This window comes from Tauraco erythrolophus, chromosome 1, assembly GCF_009769465.1.
Source record: "Tauraco erythrolophus isolate bTauEry1 chromosome 1, bTauEry1.pri, whole genome shotgun sequence".
NCBI lineage: Eukaryota > Metazoa > Chordata > Aves > Musophagiformes > Musophagidae > Tauraco > Tauraco erythrolophus.
In genome coordinates this window covers 70,595,326-70,620,480 of record NC_141465.1, presented here as the reverse complement: position 1 = coordinate 70,620,480, position 25,155 = coordinate 70,595,326, and the positions used below count along the sequence as shown (strand labels likewise).

The window sequence follows — 25,155 nt, the reverse complement described above, 5'->3', positions numbered from 1 at the left end:
CCTGAAATGTATTATTAAATTGTTGATGCTGAGATTACAAAACTCTTGAATGTAATCTGCTTCCCTCTGTTACGTGATGCAACTGTGTAAGCTACTTTCCACTGAGAGAAGGAAGATCTAGATTCATACATTACTCACGTGAGTTAACATAGAAGCAATTTCTTAAATGAGTGGTCTTCTGCTGTCATGAACGAAGTGTCAGCACCACTCATGTGAAGCATCATAAAACTTAAAGTCACTATGGTCATAAGAATAATCATTTTGACAAAGATGTTAATCTTGCTTATAACCTAATGAATTCTTTAGAAAAACAGCACTAAGCAGCTAAAAAGCTGGCTGGCTCAGCTTCCAAACAGATTAATGCTGTGTTGCTTTTGGAAGCTGAGTTTAATTTCTGGCACTGCTGTTAGTTCAGAATTTTAATAGAAGTTACTTTTTCATTTTATATAATGTAATCTTCTTCTTCTTTAGTTTAAATTAGGAGTAACACCTTTCTACAGCTCTGTGCTATGAAACTGTGACTTTTCTTTCACAAATCTTCCACATCTGCCAGAGTTTTTAGTCTGAAAGAAAGAGCTTTTTTACTATTTCTTGTCCAAATACAATGTGATTGGAAAGCCTTTAATAACCTTTTACTTAATGATGCTTTACAAAGTTGTGATCCTAAATCATCCAAAACAGCAGATCCTCTGGTGGGAGACACTGAAACACTGCAGGTAAAAGTTTACTGAAATGTGTAGTCATTTCCAACTAGTACCTAATAGGATATAAAGGAGTGAAAAGGAAATGTTTAAATATGACAACTACAATAAGTGACTGAGGTCACCTAACCTTTGGTTCGTGAAAGGGGCAAATTCCCCAGATATCTGACACCACTTTATCCCCAGTGAAGTACGTTCTAGAGATACTTACTCTGTGTAAATCAAGTGAAAATTAGAGTAGATATTGTATAGATGAGACAGCCCTTTTGGACTAAAGTTGCATTGTGTGGCACTGAGCCTAATGGTCACACAGGCAAAGACTTTGCACTGGGCTGTCCATCCAGCTCCATTGGCACGCTGCTGTCCCTCGAAGGAAGCCTCTCTGGTTCTTCCTCTTCAGTTAAGGCTGAGGTCCACTGCTTGTGTATGGGCATCCATGTCACTGGACTCACAATATAGTTCATGCAGATCAGCATAAGAGTAACTATCAAGAACCTGTTTGTTTCACCAAAAGCCTTATGTATTATTCAGGTAAGGGGATTAGTCTTGTCCAACTTGAGCTGTCAAGGTAGCCATTCCCAGTCTCTAAATTGGAGAGACATGAATTTGAAGGATGTACCACTCAGTGGATAAGGTATTGGCTGGATGGTCACACTCAAAAAGTTGCAGTCAACAGCTCAATGTCAAAGTGGAGACCAGTGACAAATGGTGTTCCTCAGGGGTCAGTATTGAGACCGGTGCTGTTTAACATCTTTGTCATCAACATGGACAGTGAGATTGAGTGCACCCTCAGCAAGTTTGCTGATGACACCAAACTGTGTGGTGTGATCCACATGCTGGAGGGAAGGGATGCCATCCAGAGGGACCTTGACAGGCTGGCCACAGGTGCAAGGGGACCTTGCACAGGTGGCCCTGTATAAACCTCATGAAGTTCAACAAGGCCAAGTGCAAGGTCCTGCACATGAGTCAGGGCAATCCCAAGCACAAATACAGACTGGGCAGAGAATGGATTGAGAGCAGCCTTGAGGAGAAGGACTTGTGGGTGTTGGTGGATGAGAAGCTCAAAATGAGCCGGCAATGTGCACTTGCAGCCCAGAAAGCCAACCGTATCCTGGGCTGCATCCAAAGAAGCTTGGCCAGCAAGTTGAGGGAGGTGATTCTGCCCCTCTACTCTGCTCTCGTGAGACCCCACCTGGAGTACTGCGTTCAGCTCTGGGGCCCCCAGCATAAGAAGGACATGGAGCTGTTGGAGCGAGTCCAGAGGAGAGCCACAAAGATAATCAGAGGGCTGGAGCACCTCGCTATGAAGACAGGCTGAGAGAGTTGGGGTTGTACAGCCTGGAGTAGAGAAGGCTCAGGGACACCTTCTAGCAGCCTTCCAGTACCTAAAGGGGGCCTACAAGAAAGCTGGAGAGGGACTTTTTACAAGGGCATGTAGTGATAGGACAAGAGGTAATGGCTTTAAACTAAAAGAGGGTAGATTTAGGTTAAATCTAAGGCAGAAATTATTCACTCTGAAGGTGATAAGGCACTGGGACAGGTTGCCCAGAGAAGTTGTGGCTGCCCCATCCCTGGAAGCGTTCAAGGCCAGGTTGGATGGGACTTTGGAGCAACCTGGTGTAGTGGAAGATGTCCCTGCCCATAGCAGGGGGGTTGGAACTAGATGATCTTTAAGGTCCCTTCCAACCCAAACCATGCAGATCATCTGTGGGCTGCAATCTGCTATGTAGTCTCTTGACTTACCACCAGATCTAAGCACATCAGGCAAGCCATCGCAGAATGGGAGAGGTGTCACAGCAGATAACCTGACAGAAAAGGAGCATGTCACCATGACACAGGCTACATGCTGTTAAGCACATAGCTTTACATCTTGCCTTTACTGATGATGCCTCTTTCACACTATAGCAGCCAATGTATCAAATGGAGCTGATCAGTAGATCTAGCTTGTGTGTGAATGCAGAATCATGGAGCAAGATAGAAGGTTTGGGGAATGATGTGTGGCCACAGTTGCAAAGACCCAGAGACTCTTGTGGTGTTGCTGCTGTTGTGCAAATATGGCTGTTGGAGGCCATGAGATGCAGAGTTTCCAGTGTGGAGGTAGCAGAGCCTATGAGACTGGAGGTTCTCTGGAACCACAGAACCACTTCTAGATGATCAGTGATCTAGATCTTACTACTTGAGATGCTATTTATCTGAAGGATCCTAAGAAGAGTATCTGAGAATAGGGTAGAAATGGGAAATAAGAAGTACAGAAAGAAGATCAGGCATTAAGTATGGGATCTTCCTTGGAAGCAATACAGAAGAGACATTACAGGGAACAAGTGGGTAAAGGATTGGGTTTCTAGTTTGAATACACTTACTGCTTGGGACAAAGCCGTATGCTTGATTACGTGAAAAAAAAAAAAAGGAATACATTTCTTTCATTTAACTTCTCGAGTTAGAGATTATTGATTGAATCATATGCCTTGCCATCATTTTCATCACCATATATAATTGCAGTAATAATGTTTGCAAGCATGATTTTGCCAAAAAATTGCCAAATTAGACTTACTTTTGTTAACTTGAGACTAAGTGCAAGAAAGTCCAGTCCAGATGGTGTAATTTGTGTTCCAGATTGAACCCTTTATTAACTTATATTCTTGTGTTTCCGCCCCTGCCTGTGCTAAACCGATGCTTCCAACCTTGTGCTGAATTAAGCAAGGTCTTATTCAGTGCACAGCTGTGATATCCTAATATTTACTTAAGTGTACGTAAAGGAAAACTCTCAGAAGGTAATCAACTACTCCATTTATCTTTCCAAACTCCACCAAGCCTCTGCTTGCCATGTCTTTGACAATGTGCTGTTGCTGTACATGGAAACTTTACGTATTTGATAAGACCTCTTATCAAAGTGCTTTTCATAGAAATAAATAGGAAATCATTGATAACCTTATTCTAAGCTCAAGGCTGTCATGGATGGTAGATCCTGAAGTGTATGAATATAGCGCAAAAGCAATATCTTTTTCAAAACATGCTGCTGGCCTAGCAAAGTATTTTCATTCATTTATGGTGGTCTAGAATCATGCAAGTATTTTACTTTATATCTTTTATTTGAATTAAATGAATAACACCTTCTTTAAAAAGACATTTTGCATTAAAATGTGGATAATTTTTTTTACCTTGATTGTGATGTATCCAAAATGTATCCATGTGAATAAATTATTAATTCAGGAAATGATTTGGAAAAAAAAGGATTTGTTTTGTATTGACAAAAAATTGATTTTTTGAGAGAAATTTATTTCAAGCTTTTCATTTCACCAAAAATATGTGGGTTTGCTGAGAATTTTAAGTCAGAGGACAGGGAATTTAATATAGGTGAGAAAGGAATAGTAGTAACTTACATATATTTTACAAGCCTAGTATACTGGAGACCTTGAATATCAGACTTATCCCAGTATGTACCAAATATATCATAGATCAGCTTCAAAAAGTGATAGCTCCACCTCAAAACAAATAGTTCAAATCACTGGGAGAACAGGGTCAGACTCCCTATCTGCACCAGGCAGAAAAGGACTGAAATGCAGGGGTTCTGCCTTCTTCACTATCTATGTGTGTCCAGAGGAAGTCCAGATGAATTGAATCCGTAGAAAAAGATCCACATTTACGAATACTTTACACAAGCTTCATTCAGAAGAACAAATAAAAAAACTCAGGTGTCCTATTTACAAGACTGTGGAGATGCACCACTATCAGGGGTAAACTAAATTCAGGGTAAAGAGGACAAAAAGGAATAAGAATAATTCCTTCTCTTTAAAATTCTTGTTCTATATCTCTCTCAAAGCCAGGTTATTTTATGGCATTATTCATGCAATTTATGTTTTCACGAGTTAAATCACATATCAGTAACTATGTAACAGTGAATTCTCATTTATCAAAATAAAAAAAAAAAAAACCCACAAACATTTTTAATACTGAAAATAACAGGTTGGAAGACAAGCATGTTTCACAGCGTGTTTCTATGCCAGGTTTGTGGTTGAACAAGAAACTGAACATGAACATGCAACAGAACTATGTCTAGTGCAGTACGTAATCCCATAAGTAGTTTATGATTCACTGCATTGGAACTTTGAATTGTTTCCATTATGATTCTGTGTATGTTATGTATAATACGCAAAGAGTGAGGGTCACCTCATTTTTCCTTAGGTAAGATTTAATGTATCTAGGCCAAGAGTCACCTTACCACACCTTTGGCCACACAGAAGGCAGACGCCTAGGCTAAGCAGATACTTCAGATTAGATGTTATCCATTTCTAGTTAGTAAATCTCAGGTGATCTACTGAGAACAAGTCAACTTTCATATGTCTTACCAGGATGAATCCTCGTCTTGTGCTGGCTATCTCTGTCCAGCTGGCTAAAGGAGGAGTAGCGATGTGCCATTTATGGATGCCATAGCAGCATGAAAATTTGAAATTTATGCTATACGAAGTAATATTGAAATTTCTGGATACCAGACCTACCATGGTGTCTGTGACTCTACTTTCTGAAAGGCTTAATAATCCCTGTCGCAGACTCGCTGTGTTTCTGCTTGTGCCTTGCTTCCCCTCATCCCGCCTTTCAGATCCTCGGTAGTGCTATGTGAATGGTCTTCCCATTCCGACAGAAGTGATGGGGAAGCGCCAACGGTGAGCCTCACTCTCAGATCACTGTGCACAGGTGTTTGTTTCTCTTTACACCGGATGACTGGGTTTTACACAGCTAAATTTTGAGCAGCTAATTCCCACATGGAAAATGCACCATAAGTACAAGAATTACAAAAAAGCTTTTTACTAAGAAGATGAAGTTGTCAGTCCTGGACCTGCTATCAACTTCCCGTGTGACCTAGAGACATGGATGAGGCTTTGAACAACCTGGTGTAGTTGAGGGTATCCCTGCCCATGGCAGGGGGGTTGGAACTAGATGATCTTTGAGGTCCCTTCCAACCCTAACCATTCTGTGATTCTGTGGTTGGATTGGAGAGCAGACCACAGGCCTGTTTTCCGTTCCCTTTGCATTGCTTCTGCAATGAAAAGGAGCCAGAGGAAGTGGAGCCAGGGATTTCCGCATTGCAGGAGGAATCCCTGGCCAGTGTATAGGTAATGTGTTATTTGTAGGCTCTTTCAGTACAATTGCTCCTTCTGTAAACCAGCACGCATACCTATGATGCTATTCATGCCTGGTAAACAATAGCTGTTCCAGTTTCAGTAAGCATGGAAATACTGAATACCCAGGCAAATGTGGGATTTTTTTTCATTCTTTTTTAGTAAAACATGTTGAAGTCTTTTGAATCTCGTGCTGAAATCAGTCAATGCATAAATCTCAGATTATAAATTAGTATTGTTCTGCTTTAGGTTTACCGGAGGAAAATGAATATTCAAGGCTGTCGGCCAGCACTACGGCAAGCTCATCATTTCAAAGACATAAGGAGAGCCACACTAGTCAGGTAAATGTTTAATTGACAGTGTACTAGAACCAGGAAAAGAGAAAAAAATCATAGTAGCTGCATGTTGAAAGCTGTCTTGATTCAAATTTGTATGTTGGCATTGAAAAATGCAGACTTCTTTTACAGGTTTGTATTGAGCTGTGGGCAATAATGAATTTACTCTTAACTATTTTTGTTGGGAGGATAGTCATCCTGAAAGGTTCACATAATAGAGTTCAAAGTTTGTGAAAATTACTGTTGCTGGTTGTGAGGGTGCTGTTTTCAGGCAGGAAATAGATCTCTTCACCCTGAGAGGACCGAGATGTTATCTCTCTCAAGATGTTCATTCCTACCAGAAAGAGTTGCATGATAACGAACCTCATAGGAATAAAAGCATAATTATATCATCTTTTTGTATATAAAAGCAGTGATGTCTTTAAAAACAGTCTTCACTATTTTTATACAAATATCAATAAGATTAAAATCAAAATATCTACCAATTAAAGCAGCAATAGGTACTGAGGTAATGTGAAGCTTGCACTTCAAAATTTCTGTTTAGTTAATGTCACTTTAAAATAATAACACAGAATTAAGTTTGATGTGCGTTAAGCAAACAAAAAGGAATAAAATTTGTCATAATATATTTTCTTCACTCTTTTCTTCTGCATTTTATATATAACGTGAAACGCTTTACTTTCTAACTAGCCAATTCAGGCATGAAGGCATTCAAGACATTTTAGTTTATTTCACTTAAATGGCATTAGTGTATTCTCCTGTTTTCTTTATGTCCTCAATTCACTTTTCTGAAAGGTTAGTCCCAAGTGATTTTTTTATTTGAGATGACTGTAGGAATTTTACAGTAAAGCCAAATATCGTCCAAAGAGAAAATATGTTGGAGCTGAGAGGAATTTCCTCAACAGAAACCTTTCATTAACTAAAGGTGCAGTTTCCAAACTATTTTACCAGGAAGTAAGGAAAGTGCTTTATATGCTGTCTGCAGGGGACACCCGACATTTCATTAGGAAAAAATACTGATCCTAACCAAGTGAGTGAGTGTTGGCTATTGACTCCAACAGGAGTAGGATTCAACCTTTAACATCATATTCAGTCTTAACGTAACTTGAAGAAAACAGCAGGTTCTGAGTAAAGATGTGAGCAAACTAGTAAAAAAGTCTTCACTTTTTGTTTTTCTGCCCCACTGTCCAAAGCACAGGCATAACTACAGCGCCTATTCTGAGTTGAAAAATTGTGCCAAGACAGCACCTTGGCACTACACTAACCTCTTCGGATACATAAATGAGGCCGGCCAGAGCTGCCCTGGCACGCATAGGCACATGCCCATCTCTCACACAATAACAAATCTTTGCCGTCACCATACCACTCAGATTTTCAAAATGTACTTTGACTATATTGTGAGAAAGTACTTACAGGTCTTCTGTCGGTATAGTATGCTGGATGAGGATATGAGATTATGAGGATAACTGGAAGCAATGTTTTCAGTTGTCTCTGTTACATTTTTTAATGATCAACCAAATACTTATTAGGCATAAGAGTGGCCAAGGAGCTCTCTTTAGTGAATGAAAAATCCAAGTCTCAGATACTGCTCCAGTTATAAACCTCACATAGTGAGATGCTTTTGTCCTAGAGCACCTTGCATCTCTAAATGCTAAAATGTTTGTCTAGGATCAAGGAGGATCATGTTTAAATTACTACATCATGTAGTACATGGAGAGTTAAATGAACTGGGTATAGAGGAGCCATTATCTTCTCCCTATTTTTGCGAAGGGAAACTTTATCCTTATGTGAAATTAGTCTGCAACATTTAAATGCTTTATTTTAGAAGCAAGTCTTTAACCATTTACAAACTTGTATTTTTGATTTTTCCAAAACCACTTGCCAAATGCTGAACACAGTTCCCATTCAGTACTTTGAAATGTCACTTTTCAGTAAATAGATGTTTTGCCAAAGTGTTTCACAAATCTTTAAAACAGATTCCATCTTATGTACTCAGAATTACACGCAGGGACAATCCTTAAATGTAAGCTCAATAAGAACTGTGACAAGTTTAGAGAAGAAACCTGCAATTCCATGATTTTTGATACAATTCCTTAAGGAATAAACATCTTCCAAAATAGTATTGCTAAAAGAAAAAGAAAAAAATCTTCCTCCCACAAAAAGAAAAAAAAACTTAAAAAATCTGTGCTCACAGGGTTGAGAATTCTTACTGTAAAAAGCATTCCTCACCATTTCCAAAGCATAGCATATATTTGAAAACGATTGATTTTAATTACAGTTGACATTTCTTAACATGCTGCTGGTGACTCTAACCGCGTACAACCCCATTGTAAAAGTCTTTGCCAGGCTTCACTGCAGTAACCTTATCACTTTAAAGTAATTCTTACACAGACATATGAAATAGGACAGATTGTTTCACAGATCTGTGAAGGTACTGATCGACTAATTGCTTTAGAGAGAGAAACATAGACTGAGTCCTTGGATTTCTTGGCAGACACTCTGTCATTTCAGCTAAAGGAAACTGGTTCATTAGCTTTCAGGGACTTCTAATATTTATGGGGTTTTTTAATATCTCCCTGCTAGTTCCTTACTGAAGTGACAGGAGTTAATTTCATTTTTGTCACAGGATCTCAAGGCTCTTATACATCCAACAAAAGTTTAGGCATCATGGCTTACGGTACCATCATGTTGTCACATCAGGTGATAATTACCTGTATCACTAAGTGATACTTCCTGCAGATTGCAAACCTACACACTTCAGAGCACAAATTCTTCAGCTCAATATCTGTCAACATGCATCATAAGGATCAATCTTTTAACAAATACTTTTGGAAGCAATTACCAAGTATAAAATATCATGCAGACGTGAACTCAGCAACTTAACTGATTGTCTCAAAAGTAAAGTCAGCTGAGAACAAAAAAAAAGTTCACTGTTGGCCATAAATGCTGTTTCCCTAGGGCAATGGTTACTTAAATGTCAATTTTTATCAGAATGAAAAAGGACAAAAATTGAAAAAAATTGTTAAAATACTAACAAAATATTTCTCATTTGAAAGTTGTTGAATAAAATTCTACTTCTGCTAGAAAAAGAGTAATAAAAATAAAGTTTGATTTTTGTCTCATCAGAAATGAAAGAAGTTACATCAAAAGAAATGAAAGTCTTGCATGTTAAAAGAACAACAAAGTATGTGGTTTTTAAACAGACCTTTTTCTTCATGTTGTGCTGTGGCTGTTCAGTTGTAGATTTCCAAGTGATTATGGGTTGCAAGTGAGTACCACATAAAAACATAAAGAACATCTGCTATAACAGTGTAGCATCATCTTCATCCTCAGTGAAGATGAAAACTGAACCTTGAATTTGGGGGTGAAACCAGTTATCAAGAAGTTTCATGCACTTTAGTTGGTTCAGATAATAGATCTTTAAGAAACTATTTGTTAGCAAAGAGCCACATTCTTTTCACCAACCCAGCACACCAGCTTCTGTTTATTTTGTGCTTTCTTTGTAAACCAAAACATGCTAGTCAAGGAAATCTTCAAAATGTAAACTAGAAATCTGCAGTAAATGCTACTGCAAGAAACCATATCCTAATCTACCCTTCTAAGAAAACCAACTTTGCTCTTAGCGACTAAGCACACATATATCAGCTGCAAGGACTGCAACTAATTCGGCTTCTGCAGAAAACCTTTTGGTAGCTGTGCTGCGTCTCTTGCTCCCTGAGCAGCAGAGAACTAGGAAACTTCCTTTTCCAAACTTGATTTAAAATTACTGATTTAAAATTATTTAAATGCTTTGCTGCATTGGTTTGTTTAAACAGTTTGGGACTTCCAAGTATGCCTGGATCTGTACTCCTCAATTCTTACCCTATAATTTCCTTCCAGAGACAAAGGAACCAGCAAAATGGAAAAGATGTTTCTTCTGGTTGTTTGTGCCATAATCTTGCTTAGATAGAGAACTTTGTTATGACTAAGAGTCATTTCTATTCAATCACACGCCAGGAAGTGATCCTGAAGCTACTGGAGACTCCACAAATGTTGAAATTGGTTAGCAGGGTCTAAAACCCCAAACCTCCTCTAAAATAGAAAAGCTTTATAAAATATTACCTCTGTGCCTTTTCTTTTACAGGAAGCATTTTTCAGTTCCTTAGCCAGTCCAACGGGCTCTCTTCTCCAGTCTGTATTTATTGCTTAATCTGTTCTCAATAGCTCCTGTGAGTGTGTATGTTTAAAAGATAGAGCATAAAGACTGTTGACATGCATAAGTTCTTTGGAATGTCAGCAACAGAAGCAAGATGAAATAGAGTCAATAAAAGCAAGACTGTATCTTTGGCACCTCACACAAAAGCTAAGTGGCCCTGTTGTCTTCTTTTTCACAGATCCAGGACGGGGTTGTTTGGGGGTTTTTTTGTAAAAATATTTTAAAGTTGTTATTAATATTCACTATGAAGTGGGATGTGGTGTGAGAGAGAGACAGTGGAATGAAGAAAAGCAGGCCAGCTAAAAAACTCCTTGTTTCTTATGTGGTCAGCAAGAAGCGACATGGTCTGTCTGTAACGGGATGAGATGGACAACCTGGAGATAATGAACAGATGGGAAGTGAGGGGCAGATTAAAGACTAGAGTGATAATAAGTGTAGGGGTGGGGTGGAAGTGAGGAGTAAAACAGGCACCAGATAAAGGATGATTCAGAGAAGTAGGGTTGGAGGAAGAATAAAATGATTGAGAAAGAAGGTAAATAGTAAAATGGAATAGGGGATTTAGAAAGAGGAAAGAAGGAAGAACCAGAGAGAAGGAAAAAAAAGCAGAGAAGTGAGAAAAACAACTAGAAGGAAGATAAGAAAAACAGGATGGAAAGAACCAAGGACAGAGCACAGTGTAGTGGAGTAAAAAGAGAGGGGGACTAATAATCCACCTGCTTGCTATGCAAGTTAGTTCGCAACCATAGTCTCCTGAAGATTCGGCCATCCAAGAAGAAAGGTAGAAAATTTCCTATTAAACAGTGCAAAGCCTCTTTGTGCAGTTTAGCTTTCTAATGGCTGAATATTGACTTATTTGTAATCAAATGATGTCACTTGCATTCAGCGTCCTATGGAAATAGTCCCAGAACAAGACACAAATAAGCAAGCAGCTTGCCATCCTACTACTTTAAGTAATATCAGACATACAATACACCCTGGCATGAGATTTTCGTTACCTGCTTCTGAATCATGTTTTACCTGTCACATGCTCAAAGAGGTAAGATTAAAAATGATGGTTATTTTTTCACACATTGTTATATTAAAAAAGTCTGCAGTCTTATCTCTTCTATTTTGTTTAAACCCCATAGTGCAGGTTGGCAGATTGCAGTAATATAGGAGCCAACATCTGACAATGAAAAATTGGATATGTCTTTTCATATTCGTGAAGAATGTATTTATTGTTTCATTATAGCTTAAGCCATAGCTCTTATTTTATGAAATCTCATTGCTTTCAGCCGTCTCTTCCCTCAGCAAGAGCTGCATATTCATTATAGTTTCAAGGGCCTTCTTTGTTCTTACTTGATTTAATATTTGTTGCCAATCACTTCTTTTGTTGACTATTCAAAAGTTAAAAAAAATGAATAGTCACAAATGCAATGTGTTGCTACCCCCCACTCATCATCACAGTTCTAAGCCCTGGGCTCTAACATTCATTATTTATGTCTGTCGTGTTTGCCTATTAGCTGGAAGTAATCTTTGATCATCTTTGAAGCAAAACGTGGCAATCAAACAAGTCTGGTGTAATAAAAAAATCACTAACGCCTTTGTAAACACATAACATCCGAGAAAGGACATAGAATGTTATGCATTTATCATTGATCTGAATCAGCATATCTCCCTGAATTGTGTTTTGTTTGTTGTTTTGACAGTAACGTCAAAGAATTCTCTTTGTAATGTCATGAGGTAACACGGCATATAAATTCATCAGTAGGTACAATATCTTGTGTTTCTATATCAAGGGCTTTTGGAGGGCTGATGCCCCTCTCCTCAGCAGGTATGTCCTAGATCTGACTGCTGCAACATCCAAAAGGGAACGCACAGATTCTCCTCTCTGAACTGATAGATGCCACAGTCAGCTCCCTACACATTTGAGGTCCCTTTTCTGCCTCATCCTCACTACACTATTTTCCCCTGGTAGAAGGCTGTGATTGTTGAGGGGAAGGGAACAAAACCTCCTGAGCATCCTTGTGCCCTCTCTAAGCTCAGGTGTTTGGCTCAATCATGTAGTTATTCCCCTTGGGCTGCCACAATGGCCAATGGGTCACCTCAAAAGGCTGCTTCGAATTTGAGTTCAATGGCAGTGTGATCCACTACCCCACTGACAGCACCTGTGGAGAGTGACTTCGCTTCTGACTTGGTCGTAAGTGCCTGGTGCGAGAGACAATAAATTGGTTCCTTTGCCCTTCCTTCGCTTGCTGTCACACACTGCGGCGTACGAGTAGATCAGCAGAGATTTAGACAGCTAACAGGCCATAAATTAGGCAGCGTTTGTCTCTAACGTTGTTTGACCGTAAGTGTGATGTTTTTATACAAGAAAGGATGACACACAGCATTAGCAAATACGAGTTGATGATCGTTTTTGTAATTGCTTCGAAAGCATTGTGGCAAACCTAGTCTCTAACTGATTGAGTAAAATATCTCCATAAAGCAGCAGTGGTCAATTAAGTAGCAACATGATGCAGTTTTTCAGATGTTTTTGGTTAGATTATGTACAAAGTGGTATCAGCATTGTTAGGTCAGCTGTTCTGAAGACCTCTACAATAAATGGTTTGTTTTCAGAACTCATCTTGAGAAAGGCACAGTTGCTGTCCTGAACATAATCTCTTTCTCAAGTGTCAGAGGTGAATTAGGAGGATGCTCTGAAGGTTTTAAAGAGCATTGTGTAGTCAGTTTATCTGGAAAGAGAAATACTACCTTAGAGAAAAAAACAGTGTATTTCAATATACTTGGATGTTTTAGTAACTCTAAGAAGGTGGCATTTTGTAGTTGATATCTGGAATTGAAAGAAACTCAGCCAAAACAAATAATAGTAAATAAATAATTGAAACCCACAAGATCCAAATAAGTAAATAAAATACACCCCTGGTTTGAATGTATAGGCTGATCCAACTATTCCCAGCTTAGGTAATCAGAGTGCCTGACGTGTGTGCTGTCAGATATTATTGAATATTGCCTACCTTGTTCTAGTATTTTCTGCCAGGTTACACATTACAGCTATACTCAGAATTTGTGTACTGATTTTATTTTGCAAAGATATAATATCTTTGATAGCTGAAATACCTCCAAGCTATATGGAAGATGATTAACCTAACTGAGAATATCGCAGTCCCAGGCATGTTACTACTTCACTGAGGCAAGGTACAAAAGTACGGAAGACCAAACCCTGCTTTTGCAACTAAAATGTAAAAAAATAAAAATCACCCAAAACCACCACTGTCCCCCCCCAAAAAACAACCAACCAAAACAAACAAACAAAAAAAACCCCACCAAAACCAGAAATCCCAAGAGTATGAGAGAAAATCAGACAACTTACACTAAAAATAGAATTACAATCAGATGAAGAAGAATATAAAGTCTTCTGTCTGAGGCACACCAAAGGTATGTGTAGGCCAGGAGACTCTTTCTGACAAAAATGATAAGGTGCTACTGCCTAGAGAAAACAGAGGGGTGAGGGGGTGCCTCTCTCCAGTGTGATCTCTCAGTTTCCAGTGGCCTGTGAGCAAGGGCCTTCTGGAGGCAGAGTTTGTTTTGTAGCTTGTAATCCTTAGTGGACTTTCCTTTCATGAATTATTCTGGAAAATCTTTTCAGAAAGCCAAACCAAGGCAAACAGTGGAATTAATTTGTTTAGGATGAAGCTTGAGAATTTTCCAGATGCCATGTGATAGCAGAGGGCTGGACTGGGCAATCAGAGATGCCTGTGCCTGCGTGGTCTCTGACAGCAGAATATCGTGTTTCCAGCATCACCCCACAGCTGATGTTTGGAAGAAAATTAAATCTGTCCCTCAAAAAATCCAGATAGCCGAAAAATGCTTGTCGGAAGAGAAAGTGTTTCTTCCTGACTCTTGTGATGATCCAGTTTGCTCAGAAATGTAGTCTCTTTTTAGTTTTATTTTAAATATAAAGTTACTTTTAAGATTACCCTCAGTTTTTAAATATCAGCAAAGTTTTAACCTCCGTTGGTATGTTTCCTATATAACACCTGTTCTAAAGGTAGTTTATTTTTTTTATGTAATAAGAAATTTTAACTGAGAGAGAAAAAATATTTTCTTGTGTGGAACAAAGCAAATGCAATACATACGTATAAGTTATGGATCTCCTGTTTAACTCTATTTAAGCTGGCATACCTCCTCAGAGCAATTCCAGATTTGCACCAGACAGAGCATCTGTTGTCTTTGCCATTTTCTGCTGTCCAATAAACCCATTTGCCATCCATTTGGACAGTTTTAATTCTGGAGATTGTAAAGTTGCTTCAACAAAAGAAAAACATCAGCAATTTAAAGGAACAATTAACTAAAATCACTTTATTATTGCATATCACATATCAAGTTATAACGTCCAGTGGGTCTGCATTTGCAAAAAAATCCATGTCCCAGCATTCACAAGACAATAACACAAATCGGTTTGGATCCCAGCGGTATATTTGTATTTGAAGGTTTTTAATTGGAATTTAGAAGCATGTAAACTCATTTATCATAGCTGCTCTCTGCTCCCTGCTGGGGTATTACGTGGCCAATGCAGGTTTCCCAATCAAACACAAATTTACATATTGATTTGATTTGTGTTGAATGCTTGCCTAGGCTTCTTAACACACCCTTGGTTTAGGGTGTGCTTTCCCCTGCTATCTTTAAATGAGTATCGTATTGGTAAATAACATGTAGGCTGACTGGTTTTTTTTTCTTGTTCCAAGAACCGGTGGAAAAGCAATCCTTTTCTGATTTATGCCTTTTTTGTAACATCTGTTTGAACTTCAAGCATCAGGATTTTTTGAGAGATTGCAGTGTGCCTGTCCTGTAGTTTGGAAAAAAGATGTGACATGCATGTTTGGAAGCAGTCAGTGTGGGGGCTTATCAGATGCAAAAAGAAAACAGAGAAGGAAGAAGCTGTTAAAATGAGTTAGAAACATTTTTGTGAGAGATGCATGCCTGTCACAGGTTGAGTCAAAATGTGTTGGTCTTGCTAATAATCACGTACAGTAAGAAATATTTCCAGAATTACTGAATTAAGTTGTGTCTTTAATTTTGAAATGAGAGGTGAGAACATCCTGATCACTTCTGTCTTTAAAACTGATGATCCACAGGAGACCCACTGGGGTTTGTGAATTGCTTTTGAGGGCTCTAATAAAGATAACTGTGAGTCACCTATTGGCTGAAATTTGTTCTGCTTACATTTTTAGGCAGTCTACAAATTGGAAAAGACTAAAAACATAGGTTTTGTCAAGGCAGTTCCATTTCTAAGATAATTATGATAATTTATCATAAGCATTTTACATTTATTGCATCATTCACTTTAGAGCCTGATCAAATTTTAGAAAGGCAAAATCATTGCTGTTCTAGACTCAATCTCCACATGGGTTTCATGATGAGACCTCAACTTACTAATAATTTAAAACACTAATGGAAGAGAAACATAATAATGTTGTAATAATTAATTGTGAGCATCTACTGACAGTTACATTAAAGCACCAAGATTGACAAATCTATTAAAGAAAATAATTGGTCATATTTCTCTGAAGGGAAAATATGGACTGACTACCTTATGCAAATGTCTCAGGAGCACAGGTTTATATGCTATATATGTCCTTAAATTGTGTTGTGATTTAAAAACCTGTTTTCTATTGTGGTTATAGGTCTGTATTCATGAATTTTATTAAAACTTACAGAGGGAACTTAGAAGTGTCATAAAACGTGCAGAGCTGCATTTTGTGCAAAGAAACTTATTTGTAAGTTTTAACATTCAAGAATGTAATTAAATACTTCTTTTCATTTTCTGGTGAATAGTAGCAGAAAAATAAATGCAATCGCCAAGTGACCAAAAAATGACTAAGGTAGAATACACATATTTTTGAAAAATTAAAAACCCTACATTTGGTCAGGGAGAGAGCAAAATGAGGTGAAATACTCAAAAGAATATACTAATGGAGATTAGTAAATCTCTGTTTGGCAGACAGTTTAATGAGTCCTTCAGACATAGCTTGATGTTTAAAACTGTTGTGTTTGACACAAACAGACAATAAAAGCTCTTTGTTACTTCTGAATGTTACAGAATATCCCCCCTAAAGTTATAGCATTTGATCTTTTAATGCAGAATGAATTTCCAGAGATTCTAGAGCCAAATTTCTAAATAGCTCAAATTAAAGTTCATTTTAAATGGACCTGTTAATCTTTTAATCTGTCATACCTTTTGTCACAAATTATTTAAATATGTGAAGCCTTCAACTTTCCATAATTAAAAACTCACTGAATTTTTTAACTAGCCTAAGAAATAAGACTATAATTAAAATAATTTATTGACTTATCTTATAGCAACTCATCTTGATTCTAAGACGATGTTGAAATCCAGTATGTCTGCTTTAGGCTGTAAAGTGACATTTAGGGAGAATTTAGAAGCCTAAATCCAGAAGGCAATTCAGAGGCTCATTCTCCAGTGACTATGCAATACTTAAGTGTGTATAACTCAGTAGGCAAAATTGTGCTCTAGGATTTTCATGGTCGCCAGCATACAACCAAAGTGCTCTGTCTCCACTGTCTCTTGTGTGTTAAAACCACAAGGGACTCACTGTGAAGGATTTGCTTTAACATGCTTATCACAAATGGACAGCATAAAGTACAAGAGCTAAAGTCCCTCTTCCTTGCACTCAGAGTCCACCTTTTGTAGTCACAGTGTCCTCTCATCATGTGGGAACTCCATCTCCTCGTCAACCTGAGAGAAGTCAAATCCACATCTTCTGAATTCCCAATATGCTCTAACCATTAGATAATGGTGAAAGTCCTTCCATGCGCATCCTGATGGAACCGAGCCATTGGTGATCTGTCACCAACCACAATCCCTAGTGCCAGGAGGAGAGCACTTGCTTCTGCAGTCTGATAGTTTGGGCTGTGAGAGGGGAGGAACGAATCCTGGGATCTCTTCCCTGGGCTGCTCATTACAAATGTATTTTGTTCAGCCTGCCATACTTTGCAGTGGAAAATATGGATCTTGTTTAACTGCTTCAATCTATCGCAGTTTCCAATGAATAGCTTTGGTAACTCCACATGCTCTTTTCTTGCGCGTCACTGCCTTTGATACTTCAGCTTTCCTTGTTTGCTCAGTGAGGACTCTGGATACCAAACACAGGGGTGATGTTTCCACCAGGTGGCAGGGCTCTTAACTGCTAGGTATTCAAATGCTATGTTTTTGTGGGTCTAACCCAAATACTGTGTTGCCCATGTCTGATTGACTATTGACTTTGAGTAGGAAAATCCTGGTCTACAGCTGGTACCACCTCTGCCCCTTAATGGTTGAAGTTGTTTGTTCATTGTTCATTGAAAAGATCAGTAGTCTTAAAGTAATTAATTCCTACACATCTCATTCACCCTTCACAAAATACCTGTTCAGGATATAGAATAATAATGAAGAAACAGCTTGCTGTTTTACATTGTGCTTCATGTAAAATTATTCAGCAAATCTTTCCTATGATGAATATGTATAATAAATCTTTAGCGTGTCACAGGTCTAATCATGAATGGAAAAAAGATATCATGTTATTCAAATAGATCTAATTAAATTAATTGATTATTTAAAGCTCTGCCGTTTCTTTTGCATTTTCCTTCATTTCATTTCCACTGCATTTCCATCACGTCCTTCATCCAGATTGAAATATAAACTTTTTCCAGCTTACTTACCAGATCAATCTCATGATGAAGAAAGATTTGAGATATTTTCCCATCCTTGTTTAAAAAATACAATAAAAGACGTACATTTATTTGTGGACTGAACCAACATTTGTCCACTATACACTGGAAAATGAGCTCTATAGTGAAACTGCTGAACCAACATTAATTTACAGCTTGCATAAGCAGGGTCGGGATAATAAAGCTTCTTCAGTGCCTAGAAGCTATAAATAGGATGCATTTGTCAATTGCCTTGCCCAGGCAAAACACTCGCTTTTCGCCCTGCGCCTGTGTGCCTTTATGTTGCTCAGAATAGCAGTGACACTGCCTCCATTCAAATACTTTGTCCATCTCTCAAAACTGAAAATTCCTCCACACTTCATTAGAGTCATGTTGTCACCTGAGCACATCCAATAACATAGAGTTTCAGAATACCTGTTTTCTTATGAGTATACTTATTTACCAGTGTTCAGGCACGTCTTTGATTCTTTGTCTGTGAAACTCTTTCATATGAAACTCTTATAATGACGGTCTAACACAGTGTGCTTTTTGTGCGTGCCAGCACCTCTCTGAGAAGAATGCCTAATACAGTTTCACGAAATGCCTAAAATTTAGGTGCAAACAAGATGTCTAAATTGGGAAGACTGGATTCCAATCTACCCATTCTCTAAACTGGATTATGCCTATAATTTAAACCCACAAAGATCTATGGAAATAATTGGTCACAGTGCCCTCCAAACTATACACCTGTTCTATAGGATATAGACATGACCTATCTTTCTTGATAAATTGTTTCCAGTTACAAACTTTTCATTTGTCTTCTAATCTTTACTGCCCACACTGAAAAAAAAAAGAAAGAAATGGTAATGTGTTTTGGTATACAAGAAATCTCTGATATTCCTCTAGCAATATCTGTGGAACATTTCATTTTCCTTTAAGTCACTGAGATGCCTTGTTGCATTTTGTGAAAACATAAAAGCAAAGAAGTTTCTGATTTCATAGTGGTATGCAATTGGGATGGAACCAAACTATACTTTAATTGAGTCTTTCAGACACTTTCCATTTTTCTTCTTTTTTCTTAAAAGTGCAGAATTTGCAACTGTACTTGAAATTATGCTACCGTTTATTAAGACATTATATAAGTTAATGCATTTCTCTTTGAAGTATCAACCAGCTAGAAATAAAGCAGATTCCACATCAATCTTCAGGCATCTCCATGTACGATCTCATTCCTTCTCTGACAGCATGTGTGAAAGGTCTGACTTGCACAGGACGTGTTTGAAGCTGTAGTGTAAAGCCCATGTAAGCCTCTGTACCCAGGTACCTGCTATTCCATGAAGGAACAGCAGGAGCCACAGGCAATAGCAAAGTTTTCTACACCAGGAACCTCATTGCCCATCAGTGTCAAAAACTGCCCTTCTTGTCACTCAGCCCTCCTTGCAACAGGAACCGACCGCATGCGCAGTGCCTCGTGAGCACTTAAGGGCACTGTACATCAATTCCTTTATCATGGTGACTGACACGCAGCCCTCTCTGCAAGGAGTATAAATGCAACCTTGACAAGAATCGCCATACTGCTCATGTGAGCCTGTTGTGTGAGGTGAAGTATTGGCATTTTAGTCATCTCATAGGTGCCTTTTACAGATGTCCCTGCAGGGTCCTTAAGAAGGAAGGTAGCAGGGTAAGGGCCATGGGCCATTAACTTACGGTGGGTTCAGTTCATACTCTCTAGGTAGGTCCCTTCTGCTACAGAATACCCCCAAGCAAATAACTCTCAGTACCTGCTCTAGGTGCTGCTGTGCTGCATAGGGGCTAAGCAGGTCTTAAAGAGTGGTAAGATGGACTTCATGACTGTGGACTTGTGCAGTCATGAGGGCTTCAAACTGACTTGAACAAAATAAATCATCATTGGAACAGAAACGTTAAATGAGAGGGAACAGTTTCTTCTAGGTGAATTATGAATACAGTAAAGAACCATTTGACTTCTTCAAGATAAATTTATAAATAGTTTCAGGCCAATTGAAACTACATTTTAAGTTGTTAATGTATTCTCTGGAGGAAGACAAGGGCCAGCACCTGGTTCTAAGGATAACATCTATCTGCAACAAGTAGCGTTACTAATTCTAAACAGTAAAACAATTTCTTTGTTATGGCTATTTGGGTATTTACATTTAGGGGCAAAACCTTACTACTCCTGCAGCTGCTAATTGCTATGTGTAAAGGAGAATTTTGTGAGTATAACAGTATTATATGACAACAGTTTTGAGACCGAGTTGAAATACAGAGTACTCATCACTGTGGGCAGTCTGTTTTGGGTGTTTCAAAGAATTGTGTTGACATACACTTTGCTGACATAGGGGAGCTTTTCTCATTTGTTTCATTTTTTGGCACCTGCTTCCTACAGCTTCAGTTCCATGACATTCAGACATGAGATTGAAATAAATCATGAATTTTCTTTGTTTCAAGGTTAAATAATGATAATGGGGGCAGGGAGTTAAGCACAAAGTTTTAAACCTTTTTGGAGGACAAGATTGCTTCAAATTATTATCACGGTTGGTTGATCTGTTTACTTTCAGCTGTAGTACAAATGAGACCAGCTTTCTCTCAGCAGAAGTGTAGAACTTGAGTCCTTACCCACATGCATCTATTTATTTCTTTAATTGTAAATATTAGAAGGGGAGCACTCACAGCCACTCATCATCTAACATGGCTAAGTCAGGGCACACTGTAGCAGTCTCAGGATTTCTGTTCATCATCCAACGGGAATGTGTGGATAAGCTTATAATGCTCCATGGTGCCCTTTGCAAATAGTGGATGGAGAGCAGAAGGTGGTTCCCTCCTTGCACAGGGCTTGGCAGTATAAAACACTTCTCATGAATTCAAGGGAAGGTAATTTTGCTGAAAGTCGTTATTGTTTGTACATCATTATACATGTCACTGAGCTCATTACAAAGGAGATAGAAAACGGGACCTGAATCTGCTCTGTCCACAGGTTCACATCCATGACAAAAGAGGCAGAGGATCCTGTATGAAGTATCATTCAACACAGACGTTGCAGTTTTACACTGCCAGGAGAATGAATTTTATCTACCTGTTTTTTTTTATTATTATTATTATTATTATTATTATTATTATTATTATTATTATTATTATTATTATTATTATTATTATTATTATTATTATTTCCTTCTCACTAACAGGTTATTCATCAGCTTAGACTTTCAGAGAATGAGAGCGTGGCTCTGCAAGAGCTTCTAGATTGGAGGAGAAAGCTGTGCGAAGAGAGAGAAGACTGGCAGCAAATCTTGCACAACACTGAGCAAAGAATCACAGCCCCACCTCCTCCTCCTTGTAAAAAGCCAACGCTGCTGAAGAAGGTGGAAGATACCTCCTGCAACAGACTCTCTTCAGGCATATGGGATACCACCATGTGATTCAGATGCGTGTGTTTGCAGACTGTTAGGAATGAAACCATCTAATGACTTCAATCTGCACAATCAGCAAGTTTTCTTCCCTTCGCAAAGCGTGCAGGGATTTTTTATAAGCATTCATTCAAGAGCACAGGATGGAGGAGCTGTTTAGATCTGTCGTGTGTGCGTGTACATGTGTGTGTTTGTTCTTTTCGTATATATACACATATACATATATATGTGTGCATCTGTGAGTATACATATGTATGTGTGTGTATATATACATGGAGACAAACTGCACTATAAGTACTTAGTTTAAAAGTACAAGATGGTCACTTGGAGTTCTCCCATGGACAATGAAGAAGCTATGTGAAGCAAATGATGACAGGGAGAAGTGACTGACAGGCATTTGAGAGAGATCAGGAAAGTCTGTGTGCACACTGTACAGCTGTTTTATATAGTACAAAAATATGATGTTTCTTGTTCTCTAATGAATGGTTTTATTATATTACATGTATACATATATATATTTCTTTGTAGATGTCTGTGTTCTATTGGCGTTGCAAACCTGAAGATTATTTACATGTTTATTACTGGTGTTTTATAACTTTATGCAATTGGTGCTGTCGTTCTTTCTTCAAAATACAGGTAATAAATTCAGTACTCGCATTTTTCTTTCATAGTTTATCTATCTTTAACGACATACCAAACAGTTTCAACACTGTGTTGTTTTTTCAGAATTGGCAATATCCTTTCTAAAATCCAATCCTGAAATTCTTGCAAAGCTCCTATATGCAGGTGTGATTTGATGCTGTTCACAGTCGTGAATTAGAGAGCATGACTTCTTTTCGGTGGACTCGTGTTTCTGAATGTGTGAACTCTGAATTCTGCAGTTGCATCTCAAATCTTATTTCATTCTGGGTAATGTAAAATAATGAGCCACTCATGTAGATTATAAGTATGGTTTGAAATTCATACCCGATTATGCGTAAGGTCAAGTGTCAGTGGAAAGATACATAATGGTAATGAGGTATGAAAATAGGGCTGTGATTTACTGTTACAAGCCAGAAGGCTTTATGGAGATGGGTATATCAAAGGATTATGCCCTTATGGTGGTACAGTGATGCATTTATACCTCAAATTTCATGTAATGAAATGGTTTCAGAAATTGGAGCATTCTCGCTGGCGAACATGAGTTCTGAGCAGTAATGTTAATTTATGAAAAACATGCTGCTGGAAACTTGTTAGCTACTGCTCAGTAGTCTTTGAAATACTGCTTTGCCACTAAAAGATGTAATTTATATATATACACAGGTATTTTGTCAGAGGGTGCTTATTTTAAGTTCTTGGAGTATGTAGAGCCAGTGTGAAACACTTTTCTTGGCTATTTGCCTCGTTCCTGTTGGGATCCAGGAAAAAGTGCTTGTAATGTTGCAAGTGGATGTAAAACTAATATTTTCAAATGTAAGCTAGGTTGAAAAAAGCGAGCTCACCCTTGGCTGGAAGTTGTTGGGAAAGGGAAAAAAACTGCTTAGAGATGTAGATTTTTGCATCGTTTGACAGAAGCTTCAAGCAGGCTGAATGGCAAAAAGCAATCACATGCGCGTTTGTTTGTTTTCACAGGGAAGCAGCAAAACTCGAATTGTTCCCATATCATCAAGCTGTAGTCAGAATTAAGCACCTTTAATCTTGCTGGAGATTAAAAGAGACATTTTGAGTGGACAAGGAAGGGGAGACACCAGGTTAGCTCAGAATCTTACCTTGTTACCACTGTTAGCTTCACAGAAGTAAGGTTACCCATTTCTATTTCACGGAGAAGCAGGGACTCTGGACTCTGAGTCTTCTCTTCAGCTGACGTAAATGGCCATAGATGATGACTTTGTCCAGGAGGGGCAGCTAACCATTGTGAGGTTATGCAGAAAACAGCTCTCACCCGCGAAACAATTACGTCAGAGCAAGGCTTTGCCTGGAAGAACTGAGGTTTCCGTCTTTTCGCTCAGATAACCGGAGACACGCAGAGATCCCTGCATGAGAGTGAAATAAAACGGCTCCAGAACTGGATGCAAGAGAGCTAATTAATCTGACCTTGCAACTACATTGCTTCCAGGATGCAATTTTTTATCCCTACATGGCACAGCATCGCTATACATAGCCGTAACAGCACCTACCCAGCCAGCTTAGCCACCCGGAGCACCTCACTGCACTGAGACATGCAGACGTGCCCTCAGGCTTATTGCTCCTCAAACAGGCCTGGCAAATAGCCCTCTCATAAGCCCTCTCATATCCCTCACTCTAATGCCCACTAGCTAGCTTGGTGACTGGTAGCAAGCAATCCACAGCAGCCCAGGGGTTTAGGGCAAGCTGTAAAAAACTGACTGAGAAGCCAGCTTAGGTGATGTCAAGATTCCAGCTGCGGCGGTGAGCTTGCTGCCGGTCAGCGAGGGAGCCGTTTGTCAGGGGAGCTTGTGGATCTCCAGAGGACGACGCGGTTGTCATTGCTGCGCTTGTAACGCGGGACGACCCAGAGCGGGGGCAGCGCAGTTGTCAAATGGAGTTTAAAACAGCAAATAGCATAAATGCACATTATACTATTTGCAGTCCTTACTAAAAGTTGTGTTAGAGCTGTGATCAGCCTCAGCTGCAGGAGCTCAGATGGGGTCTGAGCAGCCTTTTTTCTACTCTAATTTAAAAGTCTGTGTTGTGCCCCGTTACGGCAGTATGAGCCAAGTGTGGGAAAAAGGCATGTAGGTTTTCTAGCAGTTTCATCAGAACAGTTACACAGGAGGAGCCAGTGCAAACTTGATTCAGGCAATCTGGTTCTCCAGACAATGAGCAAAGCAGATTATTCCCCTCTGTGCAGAAGGCCTTTGTTCTATTTTTTGCCAACTTGAGTAAGACATATATTTTCTGGGGCTCTTCCTTAAAGCGTGTTGCCGCAGTGCAGTATGGCAAACTAAACGGCAGAAGATATGAGACTTTTTTTTTTTTTCAATTTTGTTATTAATTCCAGGTTATGTAATGGCTAACTTTTTACTTGGGAAGATTTTTCAGGATATTCCATTACAATATAGTACTATAGGAATAAAGTATTTGTGTTAAAACATGTTTTAAATATTTCTCTAATGGCAGTAAGACACTCTAGAGTGTGACTTATGATGTCATAATTCACACCTAGTGTGTTCATTGGTCCCTTGGCCTTTGGCCTTGTGCCTAACAATGCAGTTGGTAGGGAATTATTATACCATAATTCACACCCTACTGTGTCTTATTGCTTAAATAACCATACCCCCAGAGGTGTCTTAAAACTACCATTAAAGTTTATATTGTGTATCAAAATGTGTTTACAGGGCTGGGAAAATATACTATTGACATTTTGAAATGTTGAGAAGTAGTTTTAGCAGAACTGTACAGTGCTTGTAAATTAATCTCCCCAGTGGAGTATGCACCAGCCAATTACAGTATTTCTTGAATATATGAAGTCCTCTCTTGCACATTAAAAAATAGCTTAGACAAAAAAAAAGCGCCTTATGAATTTAATATTCTAAAGGGAAAGATTAAATTCTATGAGCATGCTAATGCCCTTAGTATCCAATGAACAATCTAAAATATATTTATATTTGCAATAAAGCAATTTCAGGAAGCTGGGGTTATCATCGGATAATCACTCTTCCACATCGTGCCTTATTGCTTAATTTTTAATATGTGGAA

General features: G+C 38.6%; 1 protein-coding gene across 1 annotated transcript in view; it reads left to right on the top strand.

The window, feature by feature from the left end:
* The window catches only part of MYO16 (myosin XVI), a 296,257-nt gene extending 274,786 nt beyond the window's left edge, over positions 1–21,471 (top strand). Inside the window, exons 33-34 of the mRNA XM_086610862.1 lie at positions 6,068–6,159; positions 21,238–21,471. Coding sequence (XP_086466988.1) covers positions 6,068–6,159; positions 21,238–21,471 — 326 coding nt within the window. The remainder of the gene's footprint in view (positions 1–6,067; positions 6,160–21,237) is intronic.
* Positions 21,472–25,155: the final 3,684 nt, after the last annotated feature.